Here is a 26,435-nt window from a genome sequence, read left to right as displayed (position 1 = left end):
CCAATTAAAAAGCAGCTAAACGTCAGAATGTGATGTCAAAAACGCGTTGACGTTTTGTTTCCGTGTTTGGCGGGATCGATATTTTCTGGCGCGTAAAATTTTCCTTTGTTCAATGCAAAAAGTAAATAACATTGACGCTTGTCAAAACGCCCCAATTAGCGAACGGCATTCGCTAGTTTGGGTGAGGTCGTGCCCCAATTAGCGAACGATCACTGTAGTTCCACTTTTCCAAGATTATGCGTACTTTATAGTTCTAAAAGAGTATATTCAGGTTTCCGTGTAAAATACCTAATACTAGTACGACACTAGCATAATGTAAATGTCCGTTAGCAGACGACAACACCACGCCAATGCCAATGCCGCGCCAGTATCGCCCCTAGAAATATCTGACAACACCAGCATAATGCAGACAGAAACCGTCATTAGCTAACACGCGTCCACACCACACCAACCCCGCGCCAGCACCGTCCAACAGCCGCCCTAAACACCGGTCTGCGCTCTTCTGTTTCTACATCGTTGTGGGCTCTCTGCATTCTCCCCCTTGCTCGAAAACAGCTGTGACGGAATTCGGCGATCGTTTCATTCCACCAATAGATTGGTCTACGTGCATACCGTGGCCACAGACAAACAGACATAACACATTGAACATTGACTCATCAAATTCATCTTCGAACACACACTAACGACATCTGTTGTTTTCACTAAGCTAGGCAAATCACGAACCAGATGGCGATAGTGAGCAAACGCCAAACTAGAACAAATCCGATGTGCGCGCCACGAGTGATCGATTGGCCAACTAATGATTTTTTAAATTGACCAGTAAATTAGTGAACCATGAGAATTTCCCAAGTGTTATGTCTGTTTGTCTGTGCCGTGGCTGTACCTTTCTCGGCATGGTTGCATCGCAGGCTCGGGTCAATACTGCTCGTCTGGACTCAGATTTTGCAGATTGCGCTCGAATCGCATTGCTTCCGCAATCACATCCTTGTCAAAGGCTTCTGTCTTCCACTTTCGCTCCTTTAGATACTGCTCTCGCTTGGTTCCGAATGTGACCTCCCTCCGACACAATATAGGACCGCTTGATGGTTGCTATGCGTATAGTCCTCGCAGACTCTCCAGTTCGTGTTCCTTGCTAAGGCAGGAATGCAAAAGGTAACATCGATGATGGACTCTCTGCCATCCCTTCGACATGTACTCGTCGAACCTTCATTAATCAAGTCTACATTGAGCCTAGCAAGTGCTTCTAGTAGAGTCCAACCTCTAGGGTTAGTGCAATGGCTGCCTCACTCTACTGTCCAGGCGTTGAAGTCCCCAGCAATGACGACTGGCCTCCTTTCGATAAGCTCCTCTGCTACCTTATCCAGCATCCGGTTGAATTGGTCAATCGTCCAACGTGGCGGTGCGTAGCAGCTACATATATAGATTCCGTTAACTTTGGCGATCACAAAGCCTTAAACTGCACGATACACAATTTCTTGGTAAGGGTATCTTCCTACCGTACACATAGCGGCGGTTCCTGCTTCATTTGATGCCCAATTACCGTTTCCTGGTGGGATCCCGTATGGGTCAGAGATGATTGCAACGTCGCATTTCGAGTCCCTCGCGGATTGCCACAGCCTGTGTTGGTAAAAACTCAAATTCTCAAATCTCATCTACGAATCAAATCAAGCGCGAGACAAACGTCCATGATTCGCCTCGCGATTTGCATCATTGCGTGTTTTTCTTCGTTAAATTCATCGGAATAATTTTCTTTGCTTAAAACAATGAATAACAAATCCATACGTAAACACAAAATACGTTTCGATTGGGTATTGACACTTTTTGGAGCGAAATCATTTTTCGGCGAATGAGCGAGACGATGCGATTCTGCGTGAAAAACACATGCGCGATGCTCTCCATGCAGAATCGCAAGCAAATCAGCTCGTGCATGAGGCTTCGGTGAGTGAGATTTGAGCATGATTCTACCAACACTGATCTTGAATGTGAGGATCTAGACTCAGAGTGGAAAACCGATGGAAATTTCAGTTTTTGAGCGCTAAAACGCCAGTGTTCGGAATTGAGATTCTCACGTCCGAATGTGTGAGTGGCGATAAAAGGAAAACAAACACTCCTAGATGGTGCTACTCAGCAAAGATTGGGTAAAAATTAGTATATTTCCATATATTTTTTGACTCCTTCGCAACCATTGTGATGACTCGATCAATTTTGAGGTTATGAGCAGAAGGAAAACAAACATGTATTTACACAAGCCGAATTGCACATCAGTGTGCGAGCGTTAAACGTCACTCATCTCTATATGAGTCATGTTTTTGTCAGATTTCTCGGAGAATTTCAAAATGCTTGATGTTTTTGGGGAATTTTATAAGAAATGGAGTATTGCTAACGGTTTCATGACCACTATGAGTCCAAAAATAATTCCTTAAATCAGGTATAGCGGAAATGCCTGCTTTAGTAGGTTATGTTCTATTATTGTCAGGGGGATTTTCTATAACTAATTATGCTCAAATTTATTAAATATCGATTAGTCGATAACAAACACTGAAGAAGTTTCCAAGTAGGAAACGAAATACGTATCTGCTTGTAGATACATGAAAAAGTTAATAGTGGAAGTAAATGGAAGAATAATAGTCTTTTAACCTTGTAGCATTTCCCCTAAGACGCTCTAAAATAATTAATCAGACAAGAAGTTAATTAGTTAATTTTAATAAAATATCGAAAACAAAAGTGTGCATAAAAATTGCCTCGCCATAACAAAAAGGTGGTAGAGAATTAACACTGTTGTTTACAGTTTAGAACCAAATCCAGATGTCGCACATGTTGGGGTAGGGATTCAGTGCTCCGCCTTCTCCCCCTAGTCTCTTGGCTTCTCTTGGCAGCGGATTCACCAAACTCAGCACCGTACCCAAGCAACCAGAAGTTCGAATAAGAAGGGCTATTTTGGCTTAATCAGCTCTCATTTTAAGTAATTTTTTGTATGTAACGGAACTTTAAGTGAACTTTAGAGTTTCGTTAAGGATGCTTGGAACTTGATGTGAACCATAGTGAACCAATTAGTTCGGTTAAGAGTAAATTTAAGTAAAATCTGAACTTCTGGTTGCTTGGGTAGAGACACAAGAGGTTAATGAAATTGGTCAGAACTTTGAGACATCCCGGGATGGGATGTTATTCTTGAGGATGGGTGCCGTGGATCATGAACTTCTTCCCTTCCAACTCTCTTTTGGTTCGCCACCAATAATCTAGCTTTCACCACATTTATTTTATACTATTCATCTTGTAATCTTGTAATCTTGTAATATCAACGCACCCTCTGACCATAGCCTATCTGCGTTGTATTTAAATACCGCTGAGCTATACGTCTACTGGGCAACACGTCCGGTGTGCACTGCACTAAGATCTCCTTAGATGCAACCGGACCGAGATCTTACTTAAGGCTCCCAAGGGTCCGTTTCGTTGTGATATGTTGCCATAAAATAGAAATATATGCACTTGCTTTTCTAATCTACGGGAATATTTAAATTTACTAATGATATTGATTAGTGACAAGTAAATTCATTCATCGATCAGATTAGAACGAGCTCAGTGCAATTAAAATATAAACGCAATACTTATCTGCAATTCACAGAAGATGTTGGGATTGTCCTTGAAGTAATCACGTTGTGAACACAGACTTCCTGTATTGACGGTGGTTGTTATGAATATGAATACCACTGCTGATACCGGAACTATAAGATTTTCTTCATCACTGGTCGTCTGGAAAGAGGTAGATAAAAGAATTGGGCCGCTTTCACTCGCCGGCCCGCAAAACATTAGTAAGTAATTAATCTTACTACAAAGACAAAAATACAGTTCTAATAATTCTGTCTTATTAATGGATATCACACATGCCCATCTGATACTCAACAACCAAAACATTCCACAATACTTAATAAAACGATAGCTGTATATAGTTTTCTATTATTGTCCATATATACCTGCTATTCAATCTAGGATTCCAAATCGGATAAATTAATTCAGTTCCTAACTAAAAGCTTATCCTCAACGCTTTGGCTGTCAATAGTCTCCACAATATGAACCTTGAAGGTTATAACTTTGTTCAATCCTACATCTGTTTATATTAAAACTCAATCCTAACTGCCCCGAAACCGCTTTCAACACATAACTGCCCCGAGCACAGCCACTACATGCGACCCACAGGACCCCAATCGAGGACGGCCTACACTATACCGTTGTGAGCTTACACCCTCTCCTGGGCTGTGCGACGGTGAAAAACATGCTCCTAACGTTTGATGCCTAAAAATAAAAATAATTAAACTAATTCAAGACAAAATTTTCAAAACGACTTATCTGCTTTTGTAAACAAAGATTCAAACGACGATTCGACGAATCTGATAGCTCTCCCACGCAAACTAACACCATCAACAGGTAGCGGAAACCTTCACCTTCCTATTGGTGGTGTTGGTTTGCGTGGGAGAGCTATCAGATTCGTCAATTCGTCGTTTGAATCTTTGTTTACAAAAGCAGATAAGTCGTTTTGAAAATTTTGTCTTGAATTACACTAAATCTTACACTTTTGATCGAACCCGGCTGACATTCGCGTTAAACAATTTAAACAGAATTTCAAAATGCTTGATGTTTTTGGGGAATTTTATAAGAAATGGAGTATTGCTAACGGTTTCATGACCACTATGAGTCCAAAAATAATTCCTTAAATCAGGTATAGCGGAAATGCCTGCTTTAGTAGGTTATGTTCTATTATTGTCAGGGGGATTTTCTATAACTAATTATGCTCAAATTTATTAAATATCGATTAGTCGATAACAAACACTGAAGAAGTTTCCAAGTAGGAAACGAAATACGTATCTGCTTGTTGATACATAAAAAAGGTAATAGTGGAAGTAAATGGAAGAATAATAGTCTTTTAACCTTGTAGCATTTCCCCTAAGACGCTCTAAGATAATTAATCAGACAAGAAGTTAATTAGTTAATTATATCTCTTATTTACATAGTCCGTCGATACAGAACTGAAAAAAGTCAGCGATAATCAAATTCCCGGTTCAATCCGATTCCCGGTTAATTCCCGGTTCAGTGGCCACCCTGTATCTATACATAATCTTCTTCTTATTGACATTACATCCCCACACTGGGACAGAGCCGCCTCGCAGCTTAGTGTTCCTTAAGCACTTCCACAGTTATTAACTGCGAGGTTTCTTAGCCAAGTTACCATTTTTGCGTTTTACCGCACGGCTAAGGAGGGCCCCATCTAAAGATAATCATGGGATCGTTAATGGCTATTACTTCAGTGTCCACAACGGCGTTCTGCAACATGTCTGCCGGGTTGGTAAAATATGTGCCCGTCCCGTATCCAGGGCCGAACGCTTGTTGGCGGAAACCGAACCTACCACCTTCGGCTTCGAATTTGTCTCTTGCAAGGACCTCATACGCCTGTCACTGGCGAACAAAGCTCGTGTACTCTGCATCGAAGCTTAGAACCGGTGTTAGGGCGCAATCGTTAATGTGAACATTTTTATATTCGGTTAGTTACTGCAAATAAATTCTTTTTCGAGTCCCTATAATCAAACAGGTATCTCAAGCATATCACATCGTTATATTGATGCATGATTGAGTGTTTAATTTTGATAAAATATCGAAAACAAAAGTGTGCATAAAAATTGCCTCGCCATAACAAAAAGGTGGTAGAGAATTAACACTGTTGTTTACAGTTTAGAACCAAATCCAGATGTCGCACATGTTGGGGTAGGGATTCAGTGCTCCGCCTTCTCCCCCTAGTCTCTTGGCTTCTCTTGGCCGCGGATTCACCAAACTCAGCACCGTAGAGACACAAGAGGTTAATGAAATTGGTCAGAACTTTGAGACATCCCGGGTGTAGAGGTGTGAGAATACCTCTTTCGAATTTAGTTCAGTTCGGTAAAATGAACGGTCACCCGAGGACTAACTGCGCGAATTGAGAGTAAGAAGAGAGAGCGTACACGCTTAGATTGATTTACCTATTTATGGGTACTTAATTCACCCATATTTAGGTAATGTAATCTTTACTAATATTATGGGTAAAGTTTACTGAGTTTATTGGTGAATTTCACTTATATTTTTGACCCTTCCTTCGGAAGTGTCTATAATTTCACTTTGTATGCGTGACGCAGGTGTGTTACGTATTAATCCATCAAGAAATCTCGTGAATTATTAAATAAAATGTATGGTATTTGAAACAAATTCACTTTGACATTGAAAATATAATTATAACAAATGATATGATATGGAATTATGCCTATTTTACTGATTTGTTTCAAAGAAACAAATGATTTTAATTGAGGAACATATAGAAGCATGTACAAAAAAATCTTCTCAGAAAAGCAAAAACGTAAAAATTGAAAGGAATTTCAAAAATTTCTTCAGTGGAAGCTAGATAGCAAATGGGAGCATGTTTTGAGACACTAATAGATCACTTGTATGCATGTATGTGTGCGTATGTGTGCAAATTCTGAAATTTACTACCAGAAAAATCTAGCTCATTTTTAAGGTATTGAACAAGTTTGGTTTTATCAAATTAGACATCCATAAGGCGAAATATATGTTATTATTGAACGCTATTGAGTTTCGTTCAGATCATTGACTGATTTAGTTAGTTCTGGATTAATTAATATCAATGTCTCTGGAAATTACGAGTACATTATATGCAACTAGCGTTACGATAATTACTAACCATGTCAAAATAGTTATTCAATCCGACGAGCGCCTCATAGATAGGCAGCATGAAGTACAGTACGTTATCATTCGTTGAGTAGTCACTCAACCCATGACATCCGCCTTTGGGTAGGCAATTATTTTGTTACGTTCATGGTAAATCGCCGTGGGAAGCTGAGTAGTTTTATCTCGTTTTAAATGCTGGAGTCTGGAAAACATTTTCTTTTAACTAAGGAAGGGTCAAAATCTCACTGTAGGTGGATTAATCTGGTTTTGGTAAAGTGGATTTACCAATATATGGGTAATTGAATTTACCCATATTTGGATGAAAACAATTGAGCGTCTTTGTTTTTGTTTCCATCAGTGCATTCTGATAAGTGCGGCAGTTCCGAAAATAAAACTATCAAATAATAATGGTAAGTGATTTAAAGCTTTTTGAATAATGGATATTTCTAGGAACTTTTTTCAAATGGGCGTAATTGATTCTGACCTTGATTTTTGGAACGGCGATTGTACTCTTAATTCAGACTATTTTGGTCAACTAATGTACTTAACAGAAAGAATAGATTGCGGACTATCCGGTAGTAACGTCAGTTGAACGAAATTTGGTGAATAGACAGAGTATGAGTCGATTCAAATTTCAAGGTCAAATACAGTTAGGCCTATTTGAAAAAAGTTCCTAGATTTGTCTTATTTCATATATTTTTTCTCTGTTGGCAGATACCGGTGAAATTCACAAGGAACCACGGACTCAGTGGTATTTTCCGGAACCGATGTAATTTAAAAACCAACCGCTGTACCAGTTGCATCAACAGGTGAGTTCATTTTTGATAATGCAGCAACCTACAGTTACATTTTCGTCTTCGCCTCTGCCTTACAGCAACGGATGCAGCCCACCTTTAAGTGCTTTAACTCCCAGAACAGCGATACAAGGGTCCGAAACTAACACCCACAGAATCAGTTGTCCCCGTACCCCTCCTTACAAGTACCGTCGAGGTAAGTTTCAATCAATTATTCCCAACTGAGAATCGAATCTGCATGTTAAATCCTACTACGGAATCAGCTGTTATTCTCCGAAGCACAGCGCTTCCGAAGTAAAGTAGGGAAAATTAACTTCTGTCACGAAAATTCCGGATTTTAAATTATGTAAATCTGCTTGTAGAATAATCAATGTTTCTTTCATTATTTTCAGAGCTGACAACATCCGTTGGCCCAGATATGCCACCTATGTCAGGATACACTATGTCGGCGCAGAAGCGGAAATATCCAGAAGGGTGCCAGTCGCGGCGTAATCCGGTTGTTCCAGCTCCAGGTCCATACGTGCCCTGAAGCCAGTATGCCACTCATCCTGATCTCAGTCCTGATTTTGTTGGAGACGATTTATTTTTATACCCTTGTGCGCTTTGAGTTTTAATAAATTCATGACTATTTCGGAAAATTTTAATTATTTGAATAAATATAAATGTTAGAAAAAAATATTGAAAAAACTATAAAATTTCATCAACCAAAAAAATCACCCAAATTTGGGTATAAATTACCTACTAATCGTCCCTCTCCAAGTACCTAAATATGGGTGAAATCAATCTACTCATATTTAGGTAAATGTAAATTCACCCATAAATACGTATGTGCACTTTTTGGCGATTATAGGTACTTTTTACCTATATTTGGGTGAACTGAACTAAGCGTGTAGGTTAAAGGTGATGTAACCGAATAGGAGAAATATAGTGGTTGTATACTTTGGATTGTGAACTGGAAAACAAGTGTTTTAATAAACCTCCCACCGAAATAAGGATTTAACAGTGACGACAAGGATAAAATAGTAATTTTTTTTCAAGAAACTTTACCGCGTGTGTGTGAAAATACGTGATTTTTTTAATTGCGTGCAATTTTAATTCGGACGGCCGTATCACGTAAGTGGTTTTTGCCGTATTTTGTTTCACCTCGTGTTGATTTTTTTTCCCGCTTCAGCTTGATTTAAGTCGTTTAAGGTAGTTGATTCGCTGAATCATTTGACCTAACGCGTAGTGCATAGTTTTTCTACTCGCTGAAAAAGTGTGGATAGATATATTTAGAGAACAGCATTTTGTCGAGTACGCCATTGAGTCTTTGTTAGAGACTCTTTTATGTCCGACAGCTTTTGTTTCTCACCATTTTGCGTTTTCCTTTTGTTTCATAGTGAGCACCGATAAACGCCATTGACATCGTCATAGATTGCAAGTTGAGTGCACCGGACTCATGTTGAGCATTTCACCCTAAGTGTCAGAAAGGAAGCGAAGTGAGTGGCTTTCCAGTGAGTGTGCTAGACGACAAGCCGTTTGTTTACAACCGGGTGCAGTGAATGCATAGAAGTGCATCTCGTGAAGTGAAGAGTAGCTGTTGGTGTGGTGTTGCTAGCGAAAGCCTTCCAAAGGAGTTATTTGTTGCTGTTGTTGCTGTCTGCTGTTGGCGTGCCCCGACGAAGGAAGAATTTGCTGCTGCTGTTGCTGTTGGATGAGAGGATCTTGTCTGTGTATTTTGAGTCAACGGTTTGTGGGTTTGAGTTACCACCGCAGGAAATCGGGCTGTTTTGTTTTTGGTTTGGTTTGGACGGTGCAGTTGCATCGTGCCTAGGGTGTTTGCCCTTATAACAGCCCTGGTATTTCAGGTATGTGATTTTATTTTCATATTTTGCAGTGAGATTTTGATTTTGTGCATTGATAAAAAAAAACTATATAGATATTTTTTCTGCATATTTTATTTGTTGTTTTTCTATATCAAGGATGTCTATTAATCCAACCCCAAGCAACCAGAAGTTCAGATTTTACTTAAATTTACTCTTAACCGAACTAATTGGTTCACTATGGTTCACAACAAGTTCCAAGCATCCTTAACGGAACTTTAAAGTTCACTTAAAGTTCCGTTACATACAAAAAATTACTTAAAATGAGAGCTGATTAAGCCAAAATAGCCCTTCTTATCCGAACTTCTGGTTGCTTGGGACGTCTGAGCCGTTCATTACGGGAACGATACCTTTTTCTCAATATCTTGAACAACTGGAATGGTTGTTTGAACACAATAATTATGCCGAAGACAGATATAAAACATCATTTCTTGCCGTTTGCGGTACGGAGGTGTTTTCACAATTGAAGCTTTTGTTCCCGGGACAGAGCTTAAGAGACTTGTCTTACAAACAGATTACCGATAGATTAAAGCAACATTATGACAAAAAGGACTCGGATGTTATTCACAGCTATCGGTTTTGGACGCGTAGACAGAAGCAACACGAAAAGGCAGTTGATTTCGTTTTAGATGTAAAACATTTAGCTGAACAGTGCGACTTTGGAGATTTCAAAAACAGAGCAATTAGAGACGTTTTGGTAATTGGATTAAATGATCGTAATTTACAGAAGAGGCTTTTCGATGAAGACGATCTAACGGCGGCTAAAGCTGAAAAGATCATTGTCAACCAAGAGCTTGCTTCAGATAGAACTGAGATTTTAAGCAATGATGATGAAAAAAAAGTTGGAATAGTAGCTCGTTTAGGTCGTAAAGAAGACCGTGCTTATCGAGAGACAAGATTCAGGAATAGAAGTAGGAGTAATAATCGTCAGTTTAGGAATCGATATGGTGGAAATTACGACGACAAAAGAGACAGCTATTCCGAAAACCGCTTTTTGTGTTCCTACTGTAAGAAGCGAGGTCATACTCGAAAGTATTGCTACCGTCTAAAAAGTAAAAGTCCGCGTAAACCTGAAACTAGTGTAAAGTTTTTGAGTTCTCCAAAGCCTTCTAGTTCCGGTACAGATGGGTTGTTCAAACGCTTAAAAGAAGATTTGGAAACAGATTCTGAAGATGATATGCCGTGTTTGATGATCTCATCTGCAAATAAAATCAGCGAACCTTGTTATGTAGATGCAACGATAGAAAACCGTAGATTGACCATGGAAATAGATTGTGGATCGGCCGAAAGTGTCATCTCCGAGGAATTGTTTTTGCGAAAGTTAAAAAATCTCCCCATAAAGGCCTGCAATAAGCGTTTGGTTGTCATTGATGGGAAAAAGCTGAAAGTTGTTGGAAAAGTTCAAGTGCGGGTGCAATTAGGCGACATCCAGAAGGAATTGTACTTGGTGATTTTGCGTTGTGAAAACGATTTCATCCCATTGATGGGGCGTAACTGGCTGGATGTTTTTTACGTTGGTTGGAGAAGCACTTTTGAGAAACCCATTGCGGCTGTTGACAGGATCAATTCGATAAATGACGACGACGCTATTATTGAGCTGAAAAGTAAGTTTCCATCGGTTTTCGACAAGGATTTATCTAATCCGATAGTAGGTTTTGAAGGAGATTTGGTTTTAAAGGATAACAGACCAATTTTTAGGAGAGCGTATGAAGTTCCGCTTCGTTTACGACAGAAGGTATTAGACAAGGGGTGGGACGCTGAGCACAGTACAATTCGTGCCTAATTAAATTCATGTGCCATATTGTGCCACGATGTGCCATATTTTTAATTGACGAAATATCAAAATTTGGCATCACTGTTCGAACATAAACATCAATTAGGGTCTCGCCGACATTTCTCATCAACACGAACGCAGGTTCGTGGTTGCAAACAATCCCATTTAATTTTGCCGTGACAGCTGCTCGTGGTTGCAAACAAACCGAGTAAAAGTGTGAGTGAAACGTGCGTGTACGTACACGATCGCTGAAAGCCTAATAGATCAAGTGACTTCTGTCAAAAGTGAAAAATATGCGGGAACAAATTTTCATTTTGCCCGCCACCACAAGAATGCTACCTAAATGAGCAGCTCGAAGAAGCTCGTGATTATTTCTGTTCTGCTCGTTCTGCGTTGGACAGCATCACTTACCGGAAGAATTTTGGGAAGCAGTTTTAAATAGTAAATTCAACTTTCGCTAGAATATGAGCTGCTACAATTTGGTAGGATTGAGCTAGCACCGCTTCGCATCATCTCAAGAAACCCGATTATAATCCTCATGAAAAAATATTCCCACCGGCTGGTTCTGATTCCATTCATCAACATCAGCTGAATTGAACCGCCAACACATAAGCCCCAAACATAGGCCCCAAACGCAATTTAATGAAACGGCGACTCAATCAAAGAGCATCGCGTTCGCTAATATTTAGTTTCGAAAGGTACAGGTCTTCAAATTTTTGTAAGAAAACTCCAAGGAATTACTTTGGAAGAAAATTCCTACCAATATATCTGAAGGATTTAAGAGGTGGAAGTGTAAATCGTTTTCCACTTGCAATAAATTAATCCTATTGAACTATTCTTTGTCTTTGTCAACAAATCCCCCAACACGATCCATTTGTTTTTCCGTCGGATTAGAATCGACACGCTAACGTTTAGTTTTTCCGCTGATCATGGCAATACTCGATAGTTGTGATTTACATCTTTGAAGACTCGAAAAATTATCCCCGTTTGCTAAAACCGGGTGATTCGCCCTGAAAATCTGTTAATTTATTAAACTGTCTATTTATGAAAACACATGTTAACGATATCAACATCGTTGGAAAAAAGCAAGAAGAAGAAGAATGACAAATAATTGGCAGGGTTGCCGAATTTTGACATTTAGAAAATTCAATGTCAAAAGTGTGCAACAGTGTGCCACAGTTTGTGAATTGGTTGTTCCACATTGTTCCAATACACTGTGAAAATGTGTGCCTGGAACATTGTGCTCAGCGTCCCACCCCTTGGTATTAGAGCATTTGGATAATTTAGAAAACAATGGTATTATTACCCCGGTAGAAGCCAGCGAGTGGGCGTCACCAGTTGTAGTAGTGATTAAAAAGAACCAAGACATACGTTTAGTAATTGACTGCAAAGTGTCAATCAATAAGGTGATCGTCCCCAATTCATATCCTTTGCCTTTGGCGCAAGACCTTTTTGCTACATTAGCCGGTTCCAAAGTTTTTTGTTCGCTGGATTTGACAGGTGCTTACACACAGCTGCTTCTTTCCAAACGGTCAAGAAAGTTTATGATCATAAACACTATCAAAGGGCTTTATGCCTACAATGAAACTTCCACAGGAGGCCTCGTCAAGCGCGTCAATCTTCCAAAAAGTCATGGATCAGGTGCTTCAAGGATTGGAATATGTGTCGTGCTATCTTGACGACGTTTTAATAGCCGGGAAGGATTACGAAGATTGTAAAAAGAAACTTCACTTAGTTTTGGCTCATGTAGTTGACGGAGAGGAAAGACCTGTGAGTTTTACTTCGTTTACTTTGAATGAAGCACAACGAAAATATCCTATTTTGCATCTAGAAGCCTTAGCTGTCGTTAGCACTGTAAAAAAATTCCACAAATTTTTGTATGGAAAAAGTTTTACCATCTACTCAGACCACAAACCCCTTATCGGAATTTTTGGAAAGGAAGGAAGAACGCGCTTTCGGTTACACGATTGCAGCGTTACGTAATGGAATTATCCATATATGATTATGAAATCATTTATCGGCAATCTTCTAAAATGGGTAACGCCGATTTTTGTTCCAGGTTTCCTATTGCCCAAGAGGTACCACATGAACTGACTCGTGAATACATTAAAAGTTTGAACTTTACAAATACATTCCCGCTTGACTATAAAGAAGTGGCAAAGAAACCAGAAAAAAGGGTATTTGATTAAAATACTGGAGTTTTTAAATAAAGGTTGGCCAAAAGGATTGACAGAAGTTTTTGGACATTTACTCGCATCATCAGGATTTAGAGGAAGTTGATGGCTGTATCCTGTTTCAGGATAGGGTGATAATCCCTGATGTTATGAAATTGCAAGTTTTGAAAATGCTACACATGAACCACTCTGGAATAAACAAAATTAAACAATTAGCTCGTAAAACAGTCTACTGGTTCGGGATGAACAAAGATATCGAGGAGTTTGTACGTTTGTGTAGGACGTGTAGAGAAACAACAGCGCTTTCTAAAAAGCCGCCTTATTCACCTTGGAAGCGTACAAATAAGCCTTTTAGCAGGATACATGCGGATTTTTCCATTTTGATAAAAAGTCTTTCTAGTCGTGGTGGATAGTTTTACAAAGTGGATTGAAATTGAACATATGAAATATGGTACGGATCATAAGAAAGTTATTAAGGTTTTCTCAATATTTTTGCGCGTTTTGGGCTACCAGACGTGTTAGTGACAGACGGGGGCCCTCCTTTCAATTCCGAAATATTCACCAATTTTTTCACGAACCAGGGTATTGTGGTGTTAAAAAGTCCACCGTATCACCCAGAAAGTAATGGGCAGGCTGAACGCATGGTTCGTTTGATAAAGGATGTATTTAAAAGTTTATGGTAGACCAGGAAATCAGAAAACTAGATACGGAGGAACAGGTTTCACTTTTTCTGATAAATTACAGAAATATTTGCCTGGAAGATGATGGTAAATTTCCCTCTGAGCGAATGCTTTCATATAAACCCAAAATTCTGATGGATCTAATTAACCCAAAGAGTAGTTATAAGCATAATTTGACAAAGGTAAATGATGATCGCCATGAACATGATGTTAGTACTGGTACAGGTAAATCCCCTGACCTTTTTTCTAACCTTAAAAGCGGAGACCTGATTTATTATAAAAATAATAACCCTACTGATATTCGACAATGGTTGCCAGCAAAGTTTTTGAAACGAATTTCCACGAATATTTCGCAGGTCTCTTTGGCGGGCAGAGTTATCTCGGCACACAAACGCCAGCTTAAGGTTGTGCCAGTCTCTCGCCAAAAGGTCTCCAAGCGTTTTGCCTTTCAAGGAGAGAGTGCCATTTTGCCAATCGGGGTAGATCGAATGGCATTGGAGGACGATATCGACACGCCAGCGGTTGCGCATAACAGGAAGCGAAGGCGAGACGAAGATTACAGCAGCACTGACGATAGCTCTGATTTCTACGGTTTTGCGGCCGATTCTTTCATTTTTTCGGGGGAGGATGTCGGTCCTTCCAACAATACGAGGCATACGCCGATCAACGAGAATCGACGTTCGAAGAGAAAACGTATTAAAAAGAACAAATCGGATTATGTGTATTACTAGTTCTTTATAGTTTAATAATAATGAAGTTATATCAGAAATTAAGTGTAATTTACGATTAAGCATGTCAGTTTTGCTAGTGCTATCTGAACAATTTCTGTTAAAAAGTATAAATTTGAATTGTCTGAATGCCTATGATTTTCTATCTTAAGGATGAAGGAGTTGTAGAGGTGTGAGAATACCTCTTTCGAATTTAGTTCAGTTCGGTAAAATGAACGGTCACCCGAGGACTAACTGCGCGAATTGAGAGTAAGAAGAGAGAGCGTAGGTTAAAGGTGATGTAACCGAATAGGAGAAATATAGTGGTTGTATACTTTGGATTGTGAACTGGAAAACAAGTGTTTTAATAAACCTCCCACCGAAATAAGGATTTAACACCGGGATGGGATGTTATTCTTGGGGATGGGTGCCGTGGATCATGAACTTCTTCCCTTCCAACTCTCTTTTGGTTCGCCATTAATAATCTAGCTTTCACCACATTTATTTTATACTATTCATGTTTGAAATTTTCAAAACAGTTCATACACGTCCGGTAATGGCATAAACTACTGACTTGACATCCTTTTCACACATATCCGATCCAGCGTTCTTCAAATGGCGCGAATAAGTTCATCAAATTTGAAAAAAAAATCCTTCTTTGACGATCCTTCTTCTGGCATCCGAAGATTATGTAGGCAACGATGGACATTTCAAGGCAGCAAATCCAGTTTTCCGCAGGTCCTCTTCAAACTGTTCCACATCTTTTTTGTCGAGTTCATATCCCGAACATGTTCTATCTAGATGACTGTTAGCAATATAGGATAGGCACAATCAAGGCTTCAGCTTTTCCAACACCGTAGCCTCGCCTGATAATGGTTTTTCTACAGTCGCCTTCTTTACTTACTCCATGCGCTGCCAATTGGGTTTCAACCCCAAGATAGCCATGTTTCAAACCTTCGCCAGAAATCTGCGTAATTCCTGCTTTTTCACTTTTTTATTCGGAACAACTATCTGGGCCCATAACCATAGATTATAGAGCGACCAGGCAACCAGAAAAAAACACGCCTAATCAGTTGAACAGTTTGTTTATTAATAGCTTTAGATCAATTAGGAGTGTATAAGAATAATAAGTTCGATGATGGATTGAAGAAGTAAAATGTTTTTAAGTGCCTATGTTACAATTTCTTAGCCTAATGTCGCAGATTACTGCTTCTTAATATTTTGAAATTGTCCTATTTCAATGAGCGACATACAATTGTCAACTACTCCTCGACTTTTTCTTTTCATTCGTAGAATTAGTCTAAAACATTGTCAGATTGCTTACACCTATGGTGTACAAGGTTATTCGTGTTCCAAACGTGACTCCCAAGCTCTGGTTCGAATCCCGGACACTTACAATCAATTTTCTCTCCTTGCGTTCAGCTAATCGAACGAGGCAGTCATCATGTTCGGTCGCGTAAAATACATACTCAATCGTGTACTTTGTAGATTTTTTCGACCAGTTTCAGCTTTAATGGTTTTGCAACTCCTTAAAAGTAAAAAATGAACATTTGTATTCTACATCAATTTCTTCTGCTGTGTTACTCCTGCCGTGTTATGTGTGTATGGTCGACCGTTAATTCTCTGCTGCATTCAGGTCGAACCGTCATTGAACGCGTTTCAGTTTGCTGCTTAGTAGTCTTGGCTCAAGTAGTTTAGTAGTGTTGTTATCCGTTTTGTTCCGTTGTTTAATACACCGTTCCATGAGCCGCATTCACATTTCAACGGAATCTAACCTCTCTGTTTACTAGCGGTAGTCTTAGAAATATAAATTTCTAAAAATCGTATTTACATTTTGTCACCCTACACGTTTAAGATATCGCGCCCAGTACTTTTCTGACTGTATCCTTCGTCGTTTTCATCATCATTAAAGGTGTGGTGACAAACACAAATAATATTTCAGACAATTTATATCGAGAAGTACCTCTAATCACATAGTGATTCACACAATTCCTTCTTCGTCGTCCTCGAGTTTTCAATCTTTTCGATTAGTTTAAGTTTAAATGGAAGCTGTCCCCAGTTTTCGTGACGACAGGTACTACACCGTCCGAATTCTGCGTCTGGTTTAAATGTTTATATCAGGGTAATGGGAAATTATAAATGCAAATCTTTTACTCCTCCTTGTTATTCAGCTGTATGTTGTTTGTTAAATCGAACCTATTTTGTCGTTTGCTGTAATTTTAAAACTGTTCTTTCTTAACCTAAGCCTTTGAGTTTAGGCGACGGACCACAGATCGCACACGTTGAACGTTGAACCACTTTCCCGCTCTGGGTAGGATTGGGGAGGGGTGGTTGAACGAATGACATGAACAACATGCCCACCTCCATCCACTTTAGTCGCGGTGATGTTCCTCCCGGTCGCGGTCGTCATTGATGATCCGGTCGATCATGTCTCGCGCCCGGTCAATGTTCGACTGATCTCCCATCACCGACACATTGTTCTGGCCGTTCTCGTTGCGCTGCTTGTCTGCGTTTGGATGGGAGGTGCAAAATAGGATATTAGAGTGTTTTGCCAATCACATAACGGAGTCCAATTTTATGTTAAGCATGACCAAACGACGTTAATTGCAGATTGAATAATTTACTAATGTTTACGATAGGCTTCCGAAACATTACTATCTTGAAAACCGAGGACGGCAGTTGTTTTTTTTTTCAATGTATTTTTGACGCTTGACGCCGTTAAGTTTGTTCTCTGTTAATCCTTTTTCGGCCTGGGATTATAAGCAAGGTGCGTTACCAAATTGTCTAACGTTCTATCCTTCCTTTAATTCAGCAAAAGCTGTTTGTAGCTGGTCGTGGCAAACCGTCAGAACGTGTCAGTTTCTGATGATTCGGGAATAGAACCATGTCTATATCGGTTTGCTTGGTAGCCACGCGACTAAGTAGTAGAATCCACAGGGAATGGTTCTCCAGGTTTATGATAATCTCCCAGCAATTCTTATCTGATGATAAGACTACAAAAATGTTGTTGTTTCAAAAAAGGTCTGAGTCATTAAAAGCACCACCGGGAACTTGAGTTGACAAAATATAGTTGAGTACCTGATTTCAAAGCAATCAACTAACCGAAAATAAAATCAATTCAGTTGTTTTGATTAATTTATGAAATCTGGTAGGATAAAGTCGAAGGTCAAAATCAATAACCTTTAATTGCTAGTTACCGAAAATTAAGATAAGGTCAAAGATTTCGTCAAGTGTATTTTCTCCGTAAAATTGTGAGGAACCCTGATCGTATTTTTCCATAGCAAGTCTCCTACAAATAAAAGACCAAAAAACGGTCATCATGTTTGCAACCGACCCATCCGAAACTAAGAATTGTTAATTGCAAAACAAAATCAGGAAACACATTACATATGTAACTTTATTGGGTCACCCCTTTTTTGTTCTCATTAATCTGAGACTTTGCAGCCTCGCAGTTTAAGCCGTTCTATTGGTCACTGCAAGGCTTCCGAGGTCAACCGAGCCCGAAATTTTCCAAATTATATTAATTTTTAACCCATATTATACCAGCGTCCTATAAAAATGACTGCTCTTGTAAAAATTTTGCGAACTTTGCTTACAATTCAGGCGTTTAATCGGTTTAAAACGTAAATTCAATCATCAGCTTGCATTGCGCCGTTGGGGGGAGCAAGCAAGCACAGCTTTTTTCTCATCCTTATCAGCAGAGTAAGCCAGGCCCCCAAAAAAGCTCCCACCAAAAATGCTCAACCGTTCCACGGAAAACCAAACAAGAATATTACCTATCTGCACCGACACCCGGCAGCGGTCCTGAATTTCGCGGATTTTGCTGCCGCCGCGTCCAATGATGAACTTCACCTTCTCGGCGTCGACCTCGAACGTTTCCGTCTTGGCCGTGGCCGGGTCGATCCTTGGTGGTCCACGTGGGGGTCCGCCGGCACCGCCACCATTGCGGAATCCACCGCCCGAGCGGTATCCGCCGTCGCGGCTGCCGTATCCACCACCACTACCACCGCCGCCGCTGCCACCCGAGCGATAACCGCCTCCACCGCCACCACCGCTTCCGTAGCTGCTGCCGCCGCTACGGTAGTCCCGACGCTCCCGATCGTAGCCGGAGCTGCCACCACCGTATCCGCGCTCGGATTCGTCACGATCTCTCCAGTCTGGCATGATTAAACTGGAAACAACGAAAATTAATTTCAACCTCGCACCGAAAGCACATTTTTTGCACCATGTAAAATGAAAGCCAGCGAAATCAAAGATGGTGGCCGGTGGCATCACCGCTCCAAGAAAACTGCTTCCCAGCCACCAAAAACTTAGATTTTCTCTGCAAATACGTAACGATTCCTGATAATTCTTACCTTTAGTTGCAGTCCGATGTGATGCACACAAAAATTCTAAAGTTTTCACTGCGTTTTGCCACTGGAAATTGTTTGTAAACTGTTGGGTTCCCGTCAACAACGAGAACTTCTTCCGCGGTGGAGGCTTGAAAGCAAAGTGCGTTTCAGCAGTTTGCGGCTTCTTCACGAGTCCGGTTTCGATCTCGCGGAGAGAGAAGCTGACACCACCACATCAGCAAATTGATTTGCCGGTTGTCACGCACACAAGGCTGGGAAAATGTCAGATTATGGTGTCCGTTCACGAGTTTTTATGGCTACTACACGCTTAATCAAAAATATCTCGAGCAACATATGGTGAGGGCCGAAAAGCCAACTCACCAAATTTCCATCTCTCGTTCCAGCAAAATAGTTTGCTGGTTGCAAACCAGCAATAGACTTGTTTGCTGGAATCCAGCAATCAATAAAATGGTTTACTGAAAATCAGCAAAAGGAATGTTATTGCTGGAAATCCAGTATCTGTGTTAAGCTATCAAATAAAAGTCACACGTTAGAGATAAAAATAGGCGAGAACAACACGACCACAATATTTGCTTCATTTTTGCGGTTCAGTAAGAGCATCATTATCGGTCGCGAGCATTTTAATCACCCGTGCAGCGCTTTCATTTTAGTTTCGTCACTCGTTTCCGTATCGGTTACTATTTTCGGCTCTCAATTTGGTTCACTGACAAAAATCCAATCATATCCATTATGTGTGGCACACATAAATTTTGACTACAGTGATCGTTCGCTAATTGGGGCACGACCTCACCCCAACTAGCGAATGCCGTTCGCTAATTGGGGCGCTTTGACAAGCGTCAATGTTGTTTACTTTTTGCATTGAACAAAAGAAAATTTTACGCGCCAGAAAATATCGATCCCGCCAAACACGGGAACAAGACGTCAACGCGTTTTTGACATCACATTCTGACGTTTAGCTGCTTTTTAATTGGGTTCCGCCCCAATTATCGAACCCCCAACTAAAAAGCGCCCCAACTAGAAAAAACCCAATTAGCGAACGTTCACTGTATAGCATTTCCCACATAACGGCTATGTGAATTTGCATAGCATATATGTGGAAACACACATAACCCTTATTAACTAATAACATTTATGTGTATTCTCCTATAGCGGGTGGTTATTAACGCACACATAAAATTTATTTGGAAATTTCTTTAGATTTTTGCCATTAAAAATGTGTGGATTTTTATTAGTGTTGCTGTATTCCGTACCGGTGACGTTTGACAGTTGACAGTTCATCAAATAGCAGCGCTCTTATCGCGCTACCAAATTTGGTCACCTGTCAGTCGCGCTACTGTTATAGCAGCGCGTTTAGTAGCGACCGGTAAAGTGTCAAGTAATGATACTGCGCTGCCAAACGGCTTAAACTCACCACCGGTAATCTTGCTCTAAGTATTGTTTATTTCTCGCGTAATATATGATTACGGCTTATAAACCAAAACCATGATTTTCGTTTTCTAGCATTAACGATTGCCTTGTTAATGCATCTTCATGCTACACACTTAATTTTTTTTACTGGGATCTCAGCAAAATGTTGAACTTTTACCGAGAATCGCACAGCCGTGCCCCAGCAAACATGTTTTTTGCCGAGATTTCTGTCAAAATTGCTGATAATCAGCAAATAATTTGCCGAAAATCAGCTAACAAATGCTATTTTTGCCGGAATATCAGTTATTTATTTTGCTGGCGCACGGCTGTGCGGATTTTTGCCGAGCTGCAGAAATAAAAACTGAGTGTGTAGGTAAGAATCCCTTCTTGATATTCCTTAAACAACACTTTCATTGCTATTTTGAGTGACTTACTTACTTATGGATCCTGTACACCACCGGTGGTGCAAAGGGCCGACTTGAAAGATCTCCATCCTGAACGTTGCCCGGCTATCGCTTTAACCTGTTGCCAGGTTAGATTTCGGTCGACTTCTTTTATTTCTTTATTGAAGCTTCGCCGCCATGAGCCTCTGGGTCTGCCTCTGCTGCGATGTCCCGCTGGGTTCCAGTCTAATGCTTGTTTACAGATTTCGTTTCCGCCCCTACGTAGAGTGTGGCCGACCCAGCCCCACTTCCGATCCCGAATTTCTGTTGCTATCGGCCTCTGGTGACAACGACGATGGAGCTCGTGAGTGAGTATTGAGTGAACGTCTCATAAACCATTTGCACCATAGTGGTTTTTAAGTCCTTTGATCTGCGCCCTTAACTACTATGCTGAGCGTTTTGCTTTGGTTTTTAGGCCGTTCACTTTTTATTGTTTATTTGAATATCTGGCTTTAAGTTATTTTAAAATGCATATTCTTACACACAAAAAAAAAATCGTTGGTAAAAGTAAAAAAACGTTGGTAAAACTAAGAAAATTAGTTAGTGATTTTCAGTAGAAAGTATAAGATTGTTAAATCTACCAATGCAAAAATTGTCATTTCGCAAGAACATTGATAAGCGTCAAATCTTTCAAAACAACATTTTCCTCTCAAAACGAAATGTGTGTTTTACATTAAAATCAACTAGTGATACTTTCAAAACAACAAGTCATGATTACTTTCATTTTCATATGTGGTTTTTCAATTTAATTTAGCCAAAATAAAATCATGCATATAATTAAATCAATTTGTTTTGTATTTAAATAGAATGTTTTGTTTTTATTTCTTTATATACAAATTCTGATTTTGCTCATATTTTCCACCCTTTCAACAACCGCACAACGTTGATATTCTGAGAAAAGGATTTAACTGATTGCCAATTCTGCCGCCACATTGAAGCGTACACGGTGACGGAAGTTTTCGCCGGGCTATGATTCCAGAAGTGGCAGCCGCCACCTTTGCCGATTCCGTGGCCATCGTATTTACCAGCGTCGTCATAGTTGTGGGAATCGTTGAGGTGGTTCCAATTTATGGGCGTTTCTGAATTAATCCGTTTGTGGTCCAGTGCCGTTCGGCCGAGCGTACAGTATTGCAATTTGGTTTCTTGGGAAAGTCCAATCTTGGAACGGTCCAATTAGTGGCCATTTCAAACTGCGCCTTTACCTCACGCCAACGAACCAGAGAAATACTAAAACATAATACTTATATTAATTATAATATTAATAATATTATTAAAACAAATTGATTACCTGTTCAAGTGAAGAAATTTTCCACTGCTGCTTTTCCCCCCAATTGTCACTGACAGGCAGTCGTTGGCTGCCAGTTACATTACTTCTACCTGCCAGTGTTGCCAAAATTGTAATAAGTTTAGGTTTGTTTGATTATTTTAAAAATATTGTTCTGAAAACTTTGACTGTGAAAATAAGAATTTTGAACGAAACAAAAACTTTCAAATCAATCAATTTTTTATTTGAATGAAATGGTTTAGCTGTCAAAAATACCAAGTTTCTCATATTGTTGAAATAAAACTAGAACATTGTTGGAATCCCAACTTTTTTTTTCTCTGTGTAGTTGATTTTAATGTAAAACACACATTTCGTTTTGAGAGGAAAATGTTGTTTTGAAAGATTTGACGCTTATTAATGTTCTTGCGAAATGACAATTTTTGCATTGGTAGATTTAACAATCTTATACTTTCTACTGAAAATCACTAACTAATTTTCTTAGTTTTACCAACGTTTTTTTACTTTTACCAACGATTTTTTTTTGTGTGTATATTAATTATAATATTAATAATATTATTAAAACAAATTGATTACCTGTTCAAGTGAAGAAATTTTCCACTGCTGCTTTTCCCGCAATTGTCACTGACAGGCAGTCGTTGGCTGCCAGTTACATTACTTCTACCTGCCAGTGTTGCCAAAATTGTGATAAGTTTAGGTTTGTTTGATTATTTTAAAAATATTGTTCTGAAAACTTTGACTGTGAAAATAAGAATTTTGAACGAAACAAAAACTTTCAAATCAATCAATTTTTTATTTGAATGAAATGGTTTAGCTGTCAAAAATACCAAGTTTCTCATATTGTTGAAATAAAACTAGAACATTGTTGGAATCCCAACTTTTTTTTTCTCTGTGTACTAGGTTATCAATATAGTGCATAGCAGAACTGCTCTGACTAACAAATCTAAACAAACCCGATGATATTACTAGCTTTGAGCGAACGGCTTAAAAGCCAGAGGTGCTGCCGGTAATGCGAGTAAACGGCCCGATTCTTGTTTTAGCTGAAATTTTGTAGATTTCGAGTAGTGTTTCAATTAATCTAAATTTGCTGTTATAATATAACCATTTACGTATAGCATTGACATGTTTTTGGCAATGGAATGTGTTTCTACTTCAATAAATGAATTAAATTAGTCCTAGAAAACTTGAACCTCATTTTTCTCGGTTCAGCATTGTTGGCTTTTCGGCCGTCATCATATGTTGCTCGAGATTTGTACATTTAAAATGGAAATAATTATTATTATATTCAACACTACTTTTCATTTTAGCCGGAGAATGATGTCGAACCAAGGGGTGGGTCGCTGAGCACAGTTTAATTTGTGTTCATTACACTTCTTGTAATTCTTGGTGCCACAGTGTGCCATAAATTGTGCCTCACCTTAAGTATGGTACATTGTCATATTGACAGTCAGAAATATCTGGCAACACTAGCGACTGTAAGGTGCCTGCCAGAGTAAGCGCGACGTGCGATGCGACGCGACGCGACTCACGTAAAAGAATAACAATCATTATCAACAGGCTGTCAAATTGCACTGTCGCGTCGCGTCGCATCGCACGTCGCGTTTACTCTGGCTTCACCCTAAACATCAAGAGAGTGAAATGCCTGTCATCCGCGATAATTCTGAACTGCTTGAGTGCTTGCCGTGATGGGGGAAAAATCAAAATCATCGACTACAGGATTGGAATCATAGCAAAAAGTAAAATGTTGTAGCGCATCAAAGAAATCAAACGGAAACAGCGATCATTTTGTGGTGCTTCCTTGAGCCTCGCACACAATAGAACGGAACAGGTAACGGTAATTCGGAAGAAGATATGGTGTACCGCTGCTACACAATCAAAGAAATTACTGCTACACAATTATTATAAAGAAAAACTCCCCTTTATAAGCATCGGTAGCAGTACATATCCTAATGATTTGGCAGTGGCAAAAATATAGGCTCAAAAGGACACAAAGGAACACCATTAATTACGTAACGCTTAGAGGGAGGAGGGGGTTGCCTGAACTGTGACGATCCATACAAATTGTTCAGATGATTCATGCAAAAAGTGTGATTGAAGGAAAAGGGGTTAAAATCTGCCATTTTTAGCGTTACGTATTTCCCCAGTTAAAGGTATCATTTCGAACAAATACGCCAATATTATGTTGTCTGTTGCTTGTTGAGCAAAAGCACAGTACTTTTGGCAAAACGATTTTCTTTTATGAAAATATGTGATTTGCATGATCGACTGATTTGTAATTTTCAAACATCGGCTCATTCAAACTTCGAGCATTGAAACACAAAGGCAAACATCTACACTATATTTTTATTTACTTCCTTCTCTTTAATAATTTTGTTCCCAATGCTCCATATAAAGAATTGTAAACATTGCCCTCGTGTGAATTCACTCGATTCACTCGTATTTAAGGTGATAATACACGTAAAAAAATTTAATGTTATTTATTATTAAGATTTCTAATACTTTTTTGCCAAAGCAGGCGCCTAATGATATGTATAAGAAAAAACTTATACATCGCATTAGTCACATACATTCCGAAACTTATACTTTTCATTAGCTTATTAATGTTATTAGCTTTTTAATATGGGATCATTCATTAGGTGGCATAATGAAGAGTATAAGTATTTTCGAATGGTTTTTTGCCATAACATATAAGCACAGACAAACAGACATAACACATTGAACATTCACTCATCAAATTCATCGTCATTTAAACACTAACGGCATCTGTTGATTTCTGTTAGTTGGGCAAATCACGAACCAGATGGCGGTATTGAGCAAACGTCAAACTAGAGCAAATCCGACGCGCGCGCCACGAGTGATCGATTGGCCAACTAATGATTATTTGAATTGACCAGTTAATCAGTGAACGATGGAAATTTGACGAGTGTTATGTCTGTTTGTCTGTGATATAAGGTTATTTTTTTACGTGTACAATCAAGCCAGGTAGTGAATTTTAAATTAACCACACGATTTATACTCCTATTATCAAAAACTCAAATCTAGCGTAGTAATTTTCGTACAATGCTGAAATTAAAGTCAATTGTTTAGCATGAGTAAGCAAACGATCTACGGATGTTTCATCCCCATGGGCGTTGTGGTTCTCTCAATTCGTACTCTTGAAAAATCACTAGAAAAAACACGTGGTTTCCAAGATGGCCGATTTGTGGATTTGTTGTATAACCACCTTAAACGCGGTCGAAAGAATGTAAATATTGTCCTCATATGACGTCAGGTGACGTCATGTTATACACTCGTTTCAAGTCAAAACAAAAATTTAGCAATGTTGCCAGTATTTTCTATTCTGATCACTCTAATGTCAAAAGTGTGCCACGCGGTGCCTCACTTGTGAGTAAAATCTTTAAAATGTGTGCTTGGAACATTGTGCTCAGCATTTCATTGTACCTCCATACTAAATTCTAGCTGTATACTTTCAATTTCTTCAAGACTGTTCTCCACCTCGTGTGAGTGGAAGGAACATTGAAAGCATTTTTTTTTGTCTTTATTTAGGAGACTTGCAGCCCGAGGCTGGCTCGTCTCCGGAGACATTGAAAACTTACGATATCGAACAGCAGATGTCACTAGTGTATATGCAATATTACATTGATACAAACCATACAAACACGCAGCCACTACCTGTCGGTGTAGTGGCTGTTGTTAAAATGTTTTGAAAGGGCCTCAAGCGGAATTTTTGCTAGAATGCAACTGACGACCTCCTATTAAGTATGTGCCGACGCATGATATGCATATTAAAATACATGGATTTTTGCCATAAAGTACACTCCAAATAATCTGAACGTTGTTTCCACCTGAATTTTCGGGTACATTTTACGTGCACATGTAACGGAAAATGCTTCAGAAAATTCAGGTGAAAGTTACGTGTCCAGTGAATTCTATCTGCTAACTCAGGTAGAACTTACCTGATTATCACGTAGAATGAGAATTCTACCGGAAAATCAGGTAAAAGTTACGTGAATTTCAGGTGGAAAAAATCTACACTAATAAAAATCCACACATTTTTATTGGCAAAAATCCAAAGAAATTCACAAATAAATTTTATGTGTGCGTTAATAACCACCCGCTATAGGAAAATCCACATTAAGGTTATTAGTTAATAACGGTTATGTGTGTTTCCACATATATGCTATGCGAATTCAAATAGCCGTTATGTGGGAAATGCTATAGTCAAAATTTATGTGTGCCACACATAATGGATATG

The 26,435-nt window shown here is 39.3% G+C and overlaps 2 protein-coding genes and 1 long non-coding RNA gene across 3 annotated transcripts; 2 read left to right on the top strand and 1 right to left on the bottom strand.

Annotated features, from left to right (window-relative positions):
- Positions 1-7,006: 7,006 nt before the first annotated feature.
- On the top strand, positions 7,007-8,143 carry LOC134206790 (uncharacterized). The gene is made up of 4 exons (XM_062682544.1): positions 7,007-7,115; positions 7,420-7,514; positions 7,580-7,695; positions 7,892-8,143. The coding sequence occupies exons 1-4, from the start codon at positions 7,113-7,115 to the stop codon at positions 8,026-8,028; spliced, it is 351 nt and encodes a 116-aa protein (XP_062538528.1). The 5' UTR covers positions 7,007-7,112; the 3' UTR covers positions 8,029-8,143.
- A 748-nt stretch (positions 8,144-8,891) lies between these two features.
- LOC134226230 (uncharacterized) lies at positions 8,892-16,993 on the top strand. Its single transcript, XR_009983424.1, has 2 exons — positions 8,892-9,346; positions 14,346-16,993. It is a non-coding gene; the product is annotated as an uncharacterized LOC134226230 (long non-coding RNA).
- On the bottom strand, positions 16,175-19,211 carry LOC134226222 (keratin, type II cytoskeletal 1-like). The gene is made up of 3 exons (XM_062706843.1): positions 19,052-19,211; positions 18,473-18,867; positions 16,175-17,202 (listed from the first exon to the last, which is right to left on the bottom strand). The coding sequence occupies exons 2-3, from the start codon at positions 18,858-18,860 to the stop codon at positions 17,069-17,071; spliced, it is 522 nt and encodes a 173-aa protein (XP_062562827.1). The 5' UTR covers positions 18,861-18,867; positions 19,052-19,211; the 3' UTR covers positions 16,175-17,068.
- Between the last annotated feature and the right edge of the window lie 7,224 nt (positions 19,212-26,435).

Source organism: Armigeres subalbatus, chromosome 1 (assembly GCF_024139115.2).
Source record: "Armigeres subalbatus isolate Guangzhou_Male chromosome 1, GZ_Asu_2, whole genome shotgun sequence".
Classification (NCBI taxonomy): Eukaryota; Metazoa; Arthropoda; class Insecta; order Diptera; family Culicidae; genus Armigeres; species Armigeres subalbatus.
The sequence above is the reverse complement of the archived record's forward strand: the minus strand, read 5'-3'. Positions and strand labels throughout refer to the sequence as shown.